We start from the raw sequence: 18,675 nt of genomic DNA, 5'->3' as shown, positions 1-18,675 counted from the left end.
GTAACCCATTGTGAAGTTGTAGATCAGCTATTTTTTAAAAGCCAAAGTATAAAATGTGGTTAAAGGGATACTTCACTTTAGGGCCGGGGAAACATTTAAAAAATATATTAAAAATAAATGAAAAAAGTAATGGAAAATTCATGGTCCCCTCACGCATTAGAGTGTCCTACTAATGTGTGAGGGGGCCTTAATTTTGCCATAACTTCTTTCATTTTTTTTAATATATATTTTTAATGTTTATTTTATGTGAAAGTGAAGTATCCCTTTAAGTGGTAAAATGTTTCCCTCATTGTATTGGGGACCCCCTCAAGGACCCCTGTGGGTCCAAACAGGACCCTTGAGAACCACTGACTTAAATCAGTCATCTTGTTCCTGCTGATGGTGTACTTTGGAGGCTATATTAACAAATGTAATTACACTACTTCATTTTCTGTTTAATCTAATTTGGAATGACATAATAAAAATACATAAACTGCATATTATATCTATTGGTAGGGGTACCTGTCAATCATGGCTTTCACTAAGAGCTCCCCCTCGACGGTTATTGGCTACTGGATTAATATTTGCATAAAACTGGGAGGGCTCTGACCACAAGCTTTCACTTGTACATTTCCATTGGCTTTCGCTCTCGTGCTGTGATAGGTTAGAGTCAGTGTTGCCATGTCTGCTTATTATAAGCGACGTTGGGATTGTTTTTCTGTAAAGGTGCTTGTAAATATTGGAAGTTGCGGGTAGTGTTTTTTTGGGCTTGTTTCTAAAGTGTAATTATTTACACTTGCTTCCAATTTTGTATTATTGTTTAAACCAGTTCTCAAGCATTAGCATGTCAAGGACGCCCAAATTAATGTATTTATCTGCAGACCCTTATCTGAAAAAAACAACTTTCAAATATATTCCAAATATTTCACTTCTTATTTCAGATCTTTTTGAAAATAGCCGATCTACAAGCTCACAGCGTGTCGCGAATGTGATGCTTTGTGAGCTTGTAGATCGGCTATTTCCAAAATGTGTCTAGCAGTGGGCTTCTTTTGGACTTGTTTTCATAGACTTTGTTGCTTATCTCTCACAAAATCTGGCAACACTTGTCGGGATTCTTGTGGAATTAAAAAAAGGGGGCGGAGTTTGGTCGAACGTGATTTCCTGTTGTTTGACCGGATAGTTCCACAGATCAGGTAAGGTTATGTGGATTTACAACGCGCCATTTATCACCAAAACGTCGCAATACATGTGACACAGTTCTACCAGGGCCCTCGTTGGACCGCAGTGCGATTGTCACAGACGATCGCGACCAATTAAACTAGTATTACTATGGTAACGACAGGCGATCGGGTTTGTCAAACATGATTATATCTCTTGTTGGAGTAACGGTCGCCGGAGTCGAACTGATCAGGTAAGATATTATATATAATATGTATTCTAGGTGTGCGTTTATCTCTAATAAATCCAAAACAATGCCATATTACATGTGACATGTGTAAATGTTCTAGTAGTGTGACTGTCAGAGAGGTGATGATGCGTACAATGGCTGGAGGAGGGATTAAATCAAGTCCTGTGCGGAGGTCATAATGACAAGAGAGAAAAGCTTCATACATCCTTTATCCTTTGTAATGGAGTTGTATTTGTGTTTAGTAATTCACATCATAATCTATAACTGTCCCTCCTGCTGTTGTAAACAACCATTAGCATAACGTCATCTTTAACTACCGTTAGCCCAGCGTTGTTGGTAGAGCATCACCCTGTTCCTCCGGAACAGCTCATAACCATAACGTTCTTTTTTAGATGAAGAGATGAGCCTCTCTCTAGAACTGGAAGGGAATCGGGCATCGGGCTCTGTATTTGTTATGTTTTTAACCCACTATAACCCAACGCTAAAGCTTATTAACGATACTAATCGTATTCATCCTGGTGGTGGAAGATCTCTATTGAATGTAACCTAGTTTTGGCCTGTAGTCTAGTGTCTGTGCTGTAGGACTAACGTCTGCCCTGCTGCGTCAGACCAATGTGTTTGTGCAGATAATATGAACAGATTGGTGCTCTGTCTACTCTAGTGGTTCTCAACCTTTTCAGGCCGTGACCCCCCCCCCAAAATAATCCTATTTGAACTGGGGACCGGGAACCCCCCAACCCTGATAAGCACTTTGAATTGTAGGAGTTGAGGTATTCCGTTTAGTTTGACTCAGTTCCCACAGATACATTGTAGATCAGCTATTTTCACAATTTTTATTATTATCTTATATTTATAATATTTTATATTATTTGACAATTTGGCCAAAGTTTGACCAGTTTTTATTGTATAGTTTGTTGATTACTTTTGATGCAGTATTGGTTTTAGAAGTATTTAAGTCCTTAAATTGTCACTTGACTGTTATCTGTGGACCCCCACCAAAGTCCTGTGGTGACCTCCCTGGGGGTGCAAACCCGCAGGTTGAGAACCACTGGTCTACACACTAACATCATCAGTCTTTTAACTCTTGACAGTGTATACAATTGGAACAAAATGGAACCCTTTGGTTCCATTTGTAGACTGTCAGCTACATGGATAAAACAAAACACACACACTGACTGTCATTAGTATTGTGTCTTTTAGTGTCATTTCATTTGTAACTGATATGACCTCTCTTTGCTGTGTGAACTGTGATATAATTGGCACTGCATGTTTTGGCAGTGACTTTTCAGGGGCAAAGGTTATGGTTGGTCCGTCTTGTTCTTCTTCTCTGGTTTCGGCTCTGTCTCTCTGCATTTCTGCAAGCTTGTGTTGAGAGAGTATAGCGCACATGCAGCCAAGTGTCTTTCCTCTGTCACTGTCATACGAAACATTCCTCATCCAAACATTATAGGCTACAAAATGTTCCTTTGCACACTGCAAAGAGAATCAACACATGTGTGCTATAGTGCCATCACAAACACATGTGAACTTCAATCATACCATGATAAATCGATATACAAATCTGGCCTGACTCTGAGTATGGTTTCAACCTTTAAGACCAGGAAAGCATCTGTGTCATTTTAGATTTCTTTGGCTATTCAAAAATAGCCAAAGAAGGAAGCGGGTGGGGGGGTCCACGGTCAAATACTGTACATATCATTTTGGGGGGTCCTTGACATGAAAACGTTTGAGAACCACTCTGATATAGCAACATTTAGAAGATATTTGTAGAATCGGCCTCGGGTCTTAATGGGTTAAACCCATAAAACACAGGCCTATGCAGATATTTTTTACTGGTGTGAATCCCTTCGTCCTCGTGTGTGTTAATTGAAGACAGTCCTACAGTATTTTATGTTGGTACCGGTCCTGTGTGTCTCTCCTTAGTGAGTGGGTCTGTGCCTAGACAGGGGATGTCAACACTGGCTTCATTGTTTATAGAAGGACAATAGGAATACGGAGCCACTGCTGTGAGACCAGCCCAAGCTGGAGTTTGGCTAAAGTAGGCCTGGGCTTTTTGTTAGAGAAAACTGAGTTGACAAGCAAGAAGGGTAATATCCTTTTTTGTATGTTTTACATACACGCGATAATAACCAATCATACTGTAAGAATACAGAAGTGGCTCCGAAAATAAGTGATCACCGCGTGATACTGTGCTATTTATGTATCTATACTATACTGTCTCTGGTAAGCATAGGTCTCTGCTGAGTTGTGTTTACATCATTGTACAGAATGTTGTGTTCCCTTTCTAGGACAATGGTCACGGTACCGTAGCACTCATCAGCAAAGCACAGAGAAATGAGCGAGAGTATAGAAAGGGTTGAACCAGAGAATGTTTGATCTCTGAAATGGTAGGAGGGGGGAGAAGAATCTCAGTTAATGCGGGATTCGTCAAGCCTTCCATTTTGATCGACTGCTAGTGCTTGATCACAATTTCCCTCCAGGGATCAAATAAGGACTCTGCCATTTTTATCTTATCTTATCTTATGAGTGGTAAATAACTTGTGAGTGGTAAACGGTCATGACCCCAGACACACGGTGTGAACTTGCATGGCCTCGTTGCTTGTTTTTGTCTTTTAAAACATAAAAAATCAGCTCAATTGTGTTTTTGCCTTTTAACATGACTATAATGTATTTTAATTGATAATCAAACTTTATTGTTGTGGCGTTACAAAAATGCATTGGACACCAAGACCGATGTTTCATGCTATTGAACCTGATGTGTAAAGGGATGAGTCTAGTTATCTTACTTACTCGGTATCAGACAAGATGTATGGATGTATTTATTTGTTATGTCTTAGTGTGTATTTTCTTGAATGGTGAGCTTATAGACTGCGATGCTTTCCTCTCAAACGTAGGGAATGACCCCTTAGTTTCCATAGAATGGAAACTAATGGAAAGAGTGAAACTATACGTTTCACTCTTTTAACATTTTCAAAGTAGGCCTACATGAAATCCTTACAATTTGGATGCAACTGCTTTTTCTGAAATATGCATACTTGCATGGCTGTTTGATATAAGCTAATCTAATTTCTTTGCTAATAGTGAAATTAGCATACCGTATTTATACATGCTTAATTACAATGTATACTTTTCTTAGACCAGCCATCAATCGTTGGAGAAGTTTAAAGGTCTATTTCCCAACTTTTGAGAGGAGCCGCTACTTGATCCCAAAATAACTGTCCCTTTCTTTTTAAAGAGTTAAACACAACGAGATGGCTCCTTTTGAATACTTTTTTGTGTATCTTGTAACATTAATCTTTGTGGTTTGTTTGGTAACAGATACACTGAGAATGTAACATGACACTGCATTTCAGTCTCTCTCTCTCTTTTTTAAATGTATTCTGCAGCAGTATGTGCAGGCTGTGAGACTGATGTTAGATTATGGTAGAGTGACAAACAAACAAAGGGAGGAGGGCACACCAGTGTTGTGGAGGTGCTGACCACAGTGGATGAAATGAAAGTAAAAAATAAGTCGTACAACTCGTTGCCCAGATGCAAAAATATTTTAATTTGATGTGGTTGATACATAAGATAGCCTAGGCATAGTAGCTTAACCCATTCAATTCAATCCATCTACAAATGTCAGGTTTCTGAAAAATGTATGTTGCTATATCAGTGGTGCTCAAACCTTTTCATGTCAAGGACCCCCAAAATTATATGTATTTGGCCGTGGACCACCCCCATCTTGAAATATTTAGTTCCAAGGACCCCCAGAAGCAAAGATTTGAGTTACAAATCAAATGATGTCTTTAAAAAATATATATATATTCAAAGATTTGCGCGCCAAATATTTACGCGGCACTCTGTGCCGCGCTATGAACTTGTATATCTGCTATTTTTTAATAGCCAAAGTGTAAAATAATGGTTATAGCTCAAATCTAAAATGACACAGATGTGTTCCCGGATTGACTGGGTTAAAGGAGAATTTTGGACTAAAGTTTTCTTACCTTTTCTATGACGTTATGATATCTTAGGATGAATGGTACAGTAGAACATTTTCATAACTCCACCCCTGAGCCGCCACAGCTTAAAAGGTGCGCGGATAGGCCTTAGGTTAGATCACATATTTTAATAGCTTTTAAAAAAAAAAAAAATTTTAGATCTGACGTTCATAGTAACAGAACACTATGCAACAAAAAAAAAAAACAGAAGTCTCGCTAGACGAGATTGAAATCTCGAGATTTCAATCTCGTCTAGCGAGACTTCTGTTATTCTATTTTTTTTTTTTTTTGGGACAGTGTTCTGTCACTATGAACGTCAGATCTCACAAAAAAAAAAGAAAAAAAAAGCTATTAAAATATGTGATCTAACCTAAGTTGTTAAGTTGTTGTTGTCATATTGGTTTGAACTAATCTCTATCAGTATTATTACTATTTGCTTATAGCCTACATGGGGAGGGGGATAAGTCAGCAACCAGGTTATAGGCTATAACTATATTTCACATGCATTTCCCTTCTTGTGTTGATGATGATCTCTCTCTCACACAAAGTTTGAATTTCAAAAAACTGTAGAAAGTAAATGGTACAAAAATAAATATACCGTCATGCCACATTTCATCATCAGACATGGGCTAGTTGTTGGGTGGCTAAGTTGGTTAATTTTGCTCTCTTTAAGTACTGATATTGATGGCATATCCCCCCAAAAACTCCAATGTTTGGGTTTGTTAGAACACAAAAGGCCACAGTACTCCTGTATGGTTGACATGATCCTTTTGTGTGTTGGTCATAGTAGGCAATTTTCTGCCAGAGTACTGGCTGTGTGGTGCTTGTTGACTTGTTTATAGGCTACACACTAGTCAGTGAATAAGTCTACTTTGCATGTATATTGCCTGAGTTGCGTGCAGGTGTTGCACACCAAAAAGAGCAGGTGAGCTCTACAAGCTGAACAAAGCGTCACACTGTAAAGTAGTTGCAAGGAGTTGCATTGGTGTGGACTGGCCTTTTAGGGGTACCCAGGGGCCACGTTAGGGGGGCCCCCTGGGGGCTACAGGCACACCGTTTGTTCAACTCCCCAGTAAACGTGCCATGCACACTGTTCAGGGGTCTGCCATGACAATAGTCAACGCATTCTCACTCCCAAGACGTCAAAACGAGTGACTTCTTGGGACGGACATCCCAAGAAGTCAAAACGTTTGACTGGAAGGGAGGGCAAATACCAGTGGTATAAAGTAACTAAGTACATTTACTCAAGTACTGTACTTAAGTACAGTTTTGAGGTACTTTTACTTTACTGGAGTATTTCCAATTGTCTATACTTTTTCTTCTACTCCACTACATCTCAGAGGCAAATATTGTACTTTTACTCCGCTACAATTATTTGAAAACTTTACTTACTAGTTACTTTGCAGACAATCTGGGAACCCAGTGCCAAATGAAAAGGAAAAACAGCGCCCTCTGCTGTTTTTGACTATCTCAGTTGGCTCTGGGAGGAAGAAAACGTAGCACCTGTGCGCAAGGAAACCGGGGTTTTGGTCTGCCTTCAGCGCATCACTTCCGGTGGTGCGACTATGTTTTCATTCCCACTAACAATATTTCTACACGGAACACTAACACCACTTCTCCCAGAGAACATGGATCGTTTTGGTTATAAGCCCACTTGTTTCTATGATGAAAGAGCAAGGTAAAATGTGAATATCTTTCCATGGTTTTGTCTGCTCCGCGGAGTCGCGGACGCTATCGTTAAATTAGTTTCGGTTGGTTTCGAGAGGGGAAGGATCGACGGACACGTGAATCCCGCCCACTACATTTGATTGGGTAAAGCGCGGCCTGCTTCCTGATCTGAAGGCACGCCCACTTGTAGCCCAGTGCGCACACGTTATGACGAACCTCCCCGACAGATTCAAACGCAGAGCAGAATCTGTTCTTGAGAGATTACTTTGCAGATAATATATAAATGATTACATTATAAAACATACATTAACCACTTTAGCCCTGTTTTATACCTAGGCTATTTGAAAATAGCCTATCTACAAGCTCACAAAGCGTTGCGTGCGACGCGTTGTGAGCTTGTAGATCTGCTATTTTCCAAAAATGTTACTACTTTTACTTTTGGTAAATTAAGTACATTTTGGATACCAATACTTTTGTACTTTTACTTAAGTACATTTTGAATTCTGGACCGTTTACTTAAGAGAGTACTTCTACATCGCAGTATTGATACTTTTACTTAAGTAAACATTTGAGTACTTTTTACACCACTGGCAAATACGGCACATGTTGTCTAGGGGGGGATATGAGTTACGATTCTGTCCATGTCAGGACATTAGCTCGAATGGCGCTGAGTCAGCTTCGCAACACTTGGAACGCTTTAGATGGCGCGCCTCCGTCGTTTGAAGTGTTTTTTTGGCGGTCTCCCATTTTACGTCTTGGGTTTGAGAACTGCACTTCCGCATTCCTGGAGTGCAGAAGTGCCCGGGACGGCACCGTTAGGCCTGTCACAATTATTACATAATCGTCTTATCGCAATTATTTTATATAATCGCAATTATTTTTGCACTATTAATGTTTATTCTTAAGTATAAAGTAATTAAATATGTGTTATTTGTCATATGTGCCCTGTGCAACTTTTGTGGCTAAAAGCCAAACAGAAATGTAATATTTATTCATAATGTTCCATTGATTTTCAACGACAGAAACACAATTAAATTGTTAATCGAGTCAACTTCAATTTGTAATCGTGACAGCCTTAGGCACCGTTTGACGTTTGCTCCCAAGAAATCACAAAGTGCATTTTGGGGAGTGAGAGTTTGTTGCAATAGTCGCACCAGGAGCCACATCAGGGGCCCCGGGGGGCCACAGGCACACTGTTGCTTCAATCCGCACAAAGGAAAAAAAACGCATAAATAGGGCTGTCACGATTACGAATTTAAGTTGACGATTAATTATCACTCAAATAATTGTGATTAACGATTTAATTGTGTTTCTGTCATTGAAAATTAATGGAACGTTATGAATAAAAAATACATTTCTGTTTGGCTTTTAGCTTTCGTAAACAAAAGTTGCACAAGGCAGATATGACAAATAACACTTTATACACTTTATAATAATTACTTTATACTTCAAAATAAACATTAATAGTGGAAATAGCCGATGCAACGCGTTTTGAGCTTATAGATCGGCTATTTCCACTATTTTTGATTTTGTTTTTAACATGGAATTGATTTATGACGATTGTGCAAAAATTATTGCGATTATATAACGTTATTGTGATTAGACAATTATGTAATAAGTGTGACAGGCCTACACATAAAGCTTTCACATTTTCAAAAAATATCAGTTATAGTGAAAATACTATAGCTCTCAGCGCGTTGCCAAACTGTCATTTATGTGGCACGACAATGTGTTTCAGTTAAAATGAGTTTCACTCAAGCAATTCTGATTGGGAAATAAGAAGCAGCATAAACAGCTGATAAGAAGCAGCATAAACAGCTGATAAAGGCTGGTAAATATGTTTTTCACCTGGTTCAGTTTTTCAGCATATTGTGAATATAAGGAGTGTGTTTTAAATAAATCATATGCAGTGTACACAATGATACAGAACATGAAAATGCCAAATTCAGAGTAGGACTGCTGATCTGATATCTTATTGTTACTTAAAATGAGAGGTGAAACATGTCTCATCTGATGGCGGTGATTGCTTGATCCACTGCCCCCCAAAATGTCTCAAAAATATTCAGAATTTGTCGTCATGATGCCACTCATATTGAGGTTGTAGATCGGCTATTTTTTAAATAGCCTATGCATATAGGTTTAAAGTGGTTAAACTGATTTTTAAGCAATATGAACTCATTTTGCCAGGGGCCCCCTGGAACGCCTTCCAGGGCGTTGTGAGTTTGAAGATCGGCACAAATAAGCAAAAATCATGCATATCCTCACTCTTACAGTATCAGAGTAGGAAAGGGAAATGGGTGGACACCAGCAAGCCAAGTGATGCTAGTCGTGTTTGTTTGTCAGTGTGCACAGCACAGTAAATGACTGTTGTCTCATTGGCGTGCCTGTGTCAGCTGAATCGGTCTACAGTGGCAGAGACAGGCAGTGAGATGCTGTGCTGTGACTCTGGATGGAACTATGGAAGCCTGTGGTTGGACTGGACAGTTCCCAACAATGGATGTAGCCTACGTTATATGATGCTGTGAGCATGTGAAGGAGGAGGGTGGTGCTGAGGAGGAAAAGGTTGAATCCTTCCTTGGATAAATCAAGGCTGAAAATGAGCTCTGTCCATTTCTCCTGGATGTCTAGTGATGGATAGAAAGTAAATGGGGTTGGAAGGGGGGATTAGTTAGTTTGACATAGCTTGTTTAGTTGATCTACCTTTCTGTCCGTCTTGTTTCTGTATCACCCAGGAAATGAAAACAAAAGGAACAGAAAAAGGAGAGAGATGGGCTATTCAGACTCTGATAGTAAGGAGGAGTAGAGCCCAACCGATGCCAGATTTTTGGGTTCGATCACAAAGAGAGTCTGTTGACTGATATTTTGTCAAAGTTAAAAATGTTCTAATCAATTTGAAGAATGTGTATTTTATATAATGTTTAATAAACAAATATATATATTTTTTACCCTAGTGAGGAGGCCTGCGTTATTAGTTTGACATTTGTGCTACACAGTGCAAATGCAAGATTCTGAGTTGCATTAAGTGATTGAGCAATTCCCAAACGGCAAGATCCTGTAATTTAGTTTTGCAGACTGCTTACAGAGCAGAATACTGTACCTCGTTTAGGAACAAGTGCCCTTTTTTTGGTCAGTATTGTGCTGACCTCTCTTGTGCTAAATCCTCAGAGAAATAACCCAAATGATGCAGTAGGGTAAGAGGATAATCTCTTGGGAATAAGAATGGAGAGGGAGGATGATGGATGATGAAAAGAGGGCCATGAGTGGCCATCTGGGTACTGTATGCATAGCCTGAATCATGTGTATTTTCTCTGGCTTCTGGAGGGAGGGAAGGGGTGTTGAAACCACTTCATTCTTAATGCTTTTAATGCTTTAAGAGAATGGTTTGAATGTGGGTTTAAGCACGGCTTGGTAAACGGACCGTAAAGCCCTCTTCCTAAGGCAAGCGTAATTGTTAAGCTTTGGTGTGTCCTCTTACAGCACCATTGTATGAGCAAGTGACTTCAGCAGTTTAGCAGCGGCCTGGAGCCATTTCTATGAGTGCACGTGCATTAAGCCTAAATACTGCCGTGCGTTTGTCAAGTGGCATGTCACATGACACCCTTTCACTGAAGCATTACATTTGTCATCTGCGTCTGTCTGTGTTTGAACTACCTTGTGTTTTTTTTAACCCTTGCATACTTGATGACTACTTCCTTCCTGTTTGTTCCTAGTGGCCATTAATGGACCATCCCTATGAAGAGACGGAAATAGAATGGGACAGAGCACCTCGGAACAAGAGGTCCATGGAGACTCCCCTGAGGTTAGCAGACCTGCTTGATTAACTTCATTTAATTGTATGCCGATTAAACACAGAAGTCGAGCAAAACAACACAGAAGAGATACAACAAATAGCAAATACAGTTTAGAAGGTGAGAAAAAAATGAAAAACACATGGTTCCTATATAAACACACCTGCCAAGAAAAACCGGCATGTGTTTCAGCTTTTACAGATGCCCCCCCCCTCCCCCCCAGAACAAAGAGGGCATCATTTCTACCACTCAGCCCTGCCTCATACTGAGTTTGTGAACATGTCTAAGCCTGTGTGTAACATCAGAGTACCATCAATTTATACAAGAAACACTGAACACGCCCACATACTCGTCTAGACTCCCAGGCACTTTCTGTGTGTCTTCGACTGTGATATTTACATGCTAGTGACTATTCAGTTCACCCACTGCTATTCATCATTATATCCCCAGACTCCAGCTGGAGATATATTACACCTTCTTCTTTACCCCTCCCACCCTCCAATCAATAACCGCTGATAACAGCATACCAATCTATGATGGGCTCACAGCCAGAGTACTAAAAGCCTATTGACTTTGTACGAAGATGATACTGTATTCAGTTGCACCCCCACACACACACACACACACACACGCGTACGTGCATGCACATTGTTTTCCATTATTGCAGCAACACAATTGTCCTGATCTCAGAGTCTTGCATGAGTCATACGTCTTGCTTGATAAGGAAAGAAGATCACTGTGTTTTAGTGATAAAGGTCGTATTGATCAAGTGAGTCAAGCGTTGTACCTTTCTTACAAGCTCACAACGGGTTGCCAACTTGCCATGATGCGATGCGACACATTGTGAGTTTGTAGATCTGCAATTTTTGAGGAGCGACCTCGTCGTATGATGGAGTATGAATCGAGCATTAATGATAACGGGGGTCTTCAAGCTGTCGCTTCTCATTTATATTGGCTGCCTACATGATGGGCGTAAGGTCCTTACAATTGCACCTTAAACCCCCTTTGAAAGGAAAGTGCGATTGAAATGTATATTCAATTCAATTCAATTCAATTTTATTAAAGTGTGCAGCAGTATTTTATGTTCACATATTACATTTTTTGTAGGATTGTTTATGTTTGATTAATTGATTTAAATTGTTATTACAGATGTTTGCTTTTAACAAAAGTTCATAATAATTAAACAACATTATTTTTCTTCCTTTCTGTACCAAAATTGAACTAAACCATGACTTAAAAACCCAACATACAAACCCAACTGTGTTTTTGGTGTTACCGTCGTTAGCCCCCTGATATAGAGTTGCAGGGAGTTATATTGGCAGTGTAAGTGTGTATTTATAATTTATACTGGCAGCAAGTTTGCAAGATGGTGAAAGGGAACAGGATGGAAAGGGTGCATTTGAGGAATTGCATAAGTTAAGAGAGGAGAGGTCACATTCCCATGCCACTGTATGCCCCCCACCCCCACCTCGGACAGCTCTCACACAGAGCTGATTCAAGCAGTATTGCCATGTCTGCTTATTATAAGCAACTTTGGGCTCGTTTTTCTGTTAAGTCGCTTGTAAACATTGGTAGTTGCGGATTGCGTTTCTTTTTTGGGCTTGTTTCTAAAGTGTAGTTGCTTAAACATTTTCATGTCAAGGACCCCCAAATTAACAAGTATTTGGTGCCAAGGACCCGCATTACCCAAAACAAGAAACAAAAAAATCCATTATTATCATGAAAATAGCAGATCTACCAGCTCACAACGCAGTGATGTTTGTTTGGCCATGCCAGGCTATCATTTTTAGGCTTTGGCTTATATGGTTGACATAAAATAAATTGTAGTTGAATCTCAAATTGAAACTTTAATCAAATCTAAGTGTTTGTAATTGATTAGAGAATTTTGCATTGTTTTACAAAACATCTGTAACCGGTGGACTAGGCCCGCCAAAAATAAATCCGGCATCGGTTTGGCTCTAAACGACACTCCTCTTTCCCTCCTCTTCTTTGCCTTGCACCGACAGACAGCCAAACATTCCTGCTTCCAGGGCAAATCTCTTTAACACATTGACCGCCAGAGGTTAATCTCATAATGTACTCACCAGTGCCAACGTTTTATTGTTGTTTTTTGTTTTTTTCACGTCGCCATAGACGTCGTTAAAATCCTTAAGATTGATCTGTGCACTGTTTGTAAACATCGCGGACATCTCCCTGTGTCTACCAGTCCAAACCACGTGTCAAACGGGGCATCCATTGTTGAGTTAGAACGGTTTATGTTAAACAGTGATCAGCGAGGAGAAAAACTACAATCGAAGAAAATGGCGTTTCAGTGTAGACTTTAGAATGGGAGCCGGCGTGATCGTCAAAACCGGATCCCAAATAATTCTGTTTCCGGTGGTGTTACAATGAAATGTGCCGTACCGGAAAATTGAAAAAAAAAAAAAAATTCGAAAAAAAGGAAAAAGCACCACAGCCCGTAGGCTACGGGATCGGCGGTTAAGCGTTGGATTTAACGGCCCGTAGAACTACGGGCCCGGCGGTAAATGTGTTAATATTCCCACATTCTATTCCACTTCACTGACGCCATGGCCTTCCATGAAGAGGCTCACGCTCAACCTCTCTGGTGTAGATGATGTAGTAGCAGCAGTTCTTGTAGTTGTCTGGTCAGGTTAGTGATAGGGCTGTCGCGATTACAAATTTGTGTTGACGATTAATTGTCACTCAAATAATTGCGATTAACGATTTAATTGTGTGTTTGGCGTTGAACTTTTGGAACATATGAAGCCTTTTAGGTTTCTTAATAAAAAAAAATTGCACAGGGCGGATTTGACAAACAACTGAAATATGCAAAGAAATTATTGACATATTTGATCATTTTCATACATGTAAAAAAAAGCAGAATTAGCTGATCTACAAGCTTACAAAGCGTCACTTCGTGGCGCTTTGTAAGCTTGTAGATCTGCTATTTCTGCTTTTTTGATATATTTGAAACTGTGAAAATCTTTCAACATGGAAACGATAATGACGATTATGCAAAAACAATTGTGATTATCTCAAATAATTGTGATTAGCCGATTATGTAATAATTGTGACAGGCCTAGTTAGTGATGCGTTGCTGTGTGTTCTGTTACAGCAGCAGGGGTTCGATAACATCAAGTCATTCGTGGAGGAGGAGCTGCACACAAGCATGGTGAGTAGTACTGCCTGTGTCACTGTGACATGTGTCACCTCAAGAATCATGTTGGTTTGGTTTCACATCAAGAATGTTGATGTCAAGTGTGTTTAAAAATAATAATAATTATTGCTACATTCTGCTACTAATGATAACGGTAGTTACTGATTATAATACAGATTCGGGCCCAGAATGGGGATAGACATGGACACATATTGAGTTATTAGGCCTTATTGCCCATAGGTCTATACGTATTTGCATTCACAGGCTTGCACTGAAACCTGAATCTCTGTCCCCGTCTTATTTGCCTCTCTATTTTTAGATGATGGGAATGGTGATTGGCGCGGGCATCGCCATAGTCCTCATTGCCATCCTCATCTTTTTCATCCTGCGCAGGATCCAGCTTCGAAGTCAGTAAAATACTTCCTCATTATCTCCTGCACAGCTGATGCTGCAGGCAGAAAGATTAGTCGGTTCATTAGAGCCCTTTGTTCATAGTCTAATCTATCAGGATTATGCTAAACTGTAATTTAGATAGCATGTTATGTAGACATAGACATAGTATGTATAGTTTCAATACAGGCTGATGATAGGTTCTTGGTTTACGTATGTATTAGTTATTATTAGATTATTGGTTTACTTATGTATTACTGTATTAACTCTCTGGCTGCCAAGAACGAGTTATCACAATTTTTTTTTTTTTTAATGATTTTTTTATTTAATTTTTTTCTCCTGTGTACATTTTTTTTACTATGTATTTTTGGCTCAGACATGCTATTTTCAAAGGCAGACAATTAATGTCAACGAGGTCGCGATGACCTCGTTGACATTAATTAACATTTGTGAAACCACACAGTATAACCCTCAGTAATTAGCAATCATCAGGGGATCGATCATAATGGAGAAAATATTCTTACTTGGAAAAAGGTAAGAAAATCGAAAAATCGCTGGCACCACTGCCAGCGATTTTTCTGGTCGCAAACGCGACCAGAAATAAGTCTGGCAGTGTGAGAGTTAATAGATGACAATTTTTAATGCATTTGATGTATTATGATGCATTATCTTGTGTCTTGCTTACTGTAAATCGCTCTGGATTAAGAGCGTCTGCTAATTGCCTTAACTGTAAACTGTATCATTTCCGCTGGATTTCACAGACCTGGAGGCCCAGGAAGCACCGAAATACCGCTTTCGCAAGAGGGACAAAGTGATGTTCTACGGGCGGAAGATCATGCGCAAGGTGAGATACAGTAACTGAAGCTGTCCTTTGTGTGTTGGTGGACTCAGCAGTCTGGGATGTACAGTATGTCATTTTCTTATGATACAGTTTGCTTTGAGTATGACTGGTGGCTTTTGTCTCTTGCTGTCCTTTTCTTCCCCATCTTCCCATCGAGTCGACTTCTTGGTATATCAGGGTTCGATTAGTAAAAAAAAAATGGGGTGTGGGTTGTAGCTAGAACAGACGATCTACAAGCTCACAACGCGTCGCTATGTGACACGTTGTGAGCTTCTAGATCTGCTATTTGGGGGGACCAAAAAAAAGCGTGGCAAATCTTTCCAATTTTGTATTGGTTTAATGGGGTTTACATGTAATCTTTTATTACATCGTTAAACTGTGATATTATCAAACATATTTCTACAATTCCAAAAGCACAATGCATGTATTTAATTCAGTCTGACCAGAAGCAGGGATAGAACACAGAGGTTGAATATGAATGACCAGAGGGGGGGATATCAAAAACAGAGACATGGATTCCCCCCATCTCTCCAGCAAATTCAACCCTGGGTACAATCGGAAATGCCATAAAAATGTATCTTAAGTCCCATGTCGTTCTTGCATGTCATTATTCCTTGCAGGTGTCCCAGTCTACCTCCTCCCTGGTGGGAACGTCGTCCTCCTCTCGGCCACGCCTAAAGAAGAAGCAGAAGATGCTCAACATCGCCAAAAAGTAACGCACCAAGCTTGTGTCGAACATTTGATTATGAGCAATTATCATTCACAAAGTTCACAACTTTTCCTGATCATTTTTCCCTCTTTCCCTCGTTCTCTCACTCTGTCTCTCCTGCGCAGGTTCCTGCGCTTTAAGAAGGAGGTGCCCATACTGCAAGCCAAGGAGCCACCTCCTTCGGTGCTTGAGGCGGATTTAACAGAATTTGACGTGGCCAACTCCCATCTCCCTTCCGAAGTCCTGTACATGTTGAAGAATGTGCGGTACGTTCAGACTGGAACTCTGTCCTCACAAATTGACGATAATGCAGAGTTGTGTGTTCATATTTCGTGTTCATTTTTGTCTGAACTTGTACTTAGTTTTAGTTGGTTTATGTTGATTGTGTGTCTCCTGTGATTTGCCTTGTTGTGGCAAGGAGCACAACTTGTTGAGTAGGTGCCTCTTTGTGGTGTTATCCTGTTGAGGTCAAGGAGGACAGATCTATTCCCTGAACTCAAGTGTGGTATTATGGCTTAAGTAATTTATAAGGTTATTCTAATTCAATCAACACATTTGTCAAACAAGCCAACATCATGGGAGACACACAACCAAGTACAAGTTCAGACAAAACTGCATGTCAAATATGAACCTTTTAACACAATTATTGGAGATTGGTGAAAAATTTCAGCATGAACGAGCCCCCATATGTCATCACTCCACAAGACAAAAAGTGGAGATTTGCACAAAAATGCCAGCAAAACATAATTTATTTAAAACAAATCAGAATTAAAGATTATGAAAGTCAGTGGTATGTGATATGGTGCAGTGTTGGGGAAATGCCAAAGTCCAGACCAAAAAGGGGAGAGAGAGACTGATTATTCGGGATGATAAAGCCTATTGAATCACCAGGCCTAGGTGTTTCCAATTTAATTTATGCCTCCCTGTGGCACCCACCAGGTAAGACAGATGACAGACATACCCTGAGGGGCAGAGTGCGTGGGTGGGGTGTTGCGTAATTACATGATTATGTCCGCACCCATAGATGAACCTCATATAATTTCATACCTGGGTGTGTTTCTCATGGTCTCCATGCGGCCAAAATGGCTTTTGCTAGCTTTCATGGTTGACAAACGAAACCACAAAACATAGTCGACTGTTGCGGTAATGTGCATACACTGCACAGACTTTAAACCTTACAGAAAAGTGCTTGTCAGGGAAAGTTGCCTAACACAGACATAAGTCCTGCTTACTGTCCACAGCAATATCAACATTCTCCGGTCAAACAACCAAAAGAAGTATGTCATAATTTCACATACAGTTACATGCTGTGTGTGTTCTATAGTATGCTGTCCAAGGGAAATCTCACACATCCAAATAAAATTATAGTAGGTGGCGGTGCAGTAGCGGGTTGAACCGCGAGGCGGGCGGACGGGTTATAGATTACGAGGCAATTATTGTGGGCGGCCGAAGCCGGTCAACCCATGGAAGAAAAAACCCCACCAAAACACACTTCTCGTGCGCGCTCTCTCTCTCTCCCTCCCTCTGTCCCCCTCTCTCTCTGTAAAGCAATTGAATGGACTTGCTTGTGTGTTTTTTGTTTTTTTTGGGGGATTGCGGGACGGGCTGGGTCGTTGATTTATATTCATTTTTGCGGGACGGGTTGGGGCGGGTTGGGCTCCGGTGCAAGGTGGGCGGGGCGGGTTATGAAAAAACCTGACCCGCGCATCACTACGGTGCAGGATAAAGATACAGGGAAAACACTTGAATAAAGATAGGGTATCCACCACACACTGTTTTTTTGTGTTCTACAGTATACCAAACTCTCATGTGTATTGTCTCTCTTTGCTGCAGTGTACTGGGTCACTTTGAGAAGCCTCTGTTCCTGGAGCTGTGTAAACACATGGTGTTCGTCCAGTACCAGCAAGGAGAGTATGTTTTCAGACCGGGCCAGCCTGACAGCAGCATCTACGTCGTCCAGGACGGAAAACTAGAATTGTGCCTTACCGGAATGGTATGGGGACGTGTGTGTGTGTGTGTGTGTGTGTGTGTGTGTTTTGGGTGTGCGTCTGTACACGGTTACAGAATTTAAGGAATAATCGAAGGTGGAAAGTCCCGTGGTAATTAAAGGGAATATTTGGGAACTGGAATAACATTTGAAATACAGGAGTTATCAGAAAGCTGGAACTCAACTATTCACATTATGACAATTGTAGAGTGCTAGTGTAATTTCCTATACTGACTATTCCCATGCCCACGTATGTCTACTTATTTAGCTTAGCTTTGTAGTCATATTTAGCTATAGACTATTTGCTAGTTGCTGCAACTGAAATACACAACTTATAGTCACCCTCATATAATCACTTATCTGAAAATGTAGTCCTTTGGCTCAGGCAGTGCAGTAGTGTGGGCTCATTAGCACTGCATTAGAGTACAAGATGCTGTGAATCACCTGAAAATCCACTGAATTCCTATTCATTGGCATGTGATGCAGGAGTGCACTACACAAAGCAATGCCACAAGGCTTATTGATTTTCATGTGTACTTTCACTGAATATAAGTTCAATATTTTAAGCACAATTTTGCTATTGAAATTTGGCTCAATTTCCAAAACTCACACGCTTAACTTCCCATGGAAAATGTCCAGGAAGTTACTGTGTTAAACACTTAATGTCTGTTTTTGTTTTTGTCTTTTGAAGTGGATGTGTTGTCTTCTATGTATGTGAAAAATAAACACTAATATATTTACTAATTTGCAAACAAACTCTAATGAGGA

At 40.2% G+C, this 18,675-nt stretch overlaps 1 protein-coding gene across 7 annotated transcripts in view; it reads left to right on the top strand.

Moving 5' to 3' along the window:
• The first annotated feature begins 1,144 nt into the window (after positions 1-1,144).
• pnpla6 (patatin-like phospholipase domain containing 6) overlaps positions 1,145-18,675 on the top strand; it is a 55,098-nt gene continuing 37,567 nt past the window's right edge. For 4 of the 7 annotated variants that reach the window (XM_080418954.1, XM_080418955.1, XM_080418951.1 and 1 more), the window contains exons 1-8: positions 1,145-1,390; positions 10,746-10,834; positions 13,939-13,995; positions 14,300-14,387; positions 15,132-15,214; positions 15,832-15,923; positions 16,046-16,186; positions 17,754-17,913. In XM_080418954.1, coding sequence (XP_080275080.1) covers positions 10,787-10,834; positions 13,939-13,995; positions 14,300-14,387; positions 15,132-15,214; positions 15,832-15,923; positions 16,046-16,186; positions 17,754-17,913 — 669 coding nt within the window. In that variant the 5' untranslated portion in view covers positions 1,145-1,390; positions 10,746-10,786. The remainder of the gene's footprint in view (positions 1,391-10,745; positions 10,835-13,938; positions 13,996-14,299; positions 14,388-15,131; positions 15,215-15,831; positions 15,924-16,045; positions 16,187-17,753; positions 17,914-18,675) is intronic. The other 3 variants (XM_080418956.1, XM_080418957.1, XM_080418953.1) reach the window with 1 other exon arrangement.

The sequence above is a fragment of the Gymnoscopelus braueri genome, assembly GCF_963280865.1.
Source record: "Gymnoscopelus braueri genome assembly, chromosome: 2".
Taxonomy (NCBI): domain Eukaryota; kingdom Metazoa; phylum Chordata; class Actinopteri; order Myctophiformes; family Myctophidae; genus Gymnoscopelus; species Gymnoscopelus braueri.
This window is presented reverse-complemented; position numbering and strand designations above follow the sequence as displayed.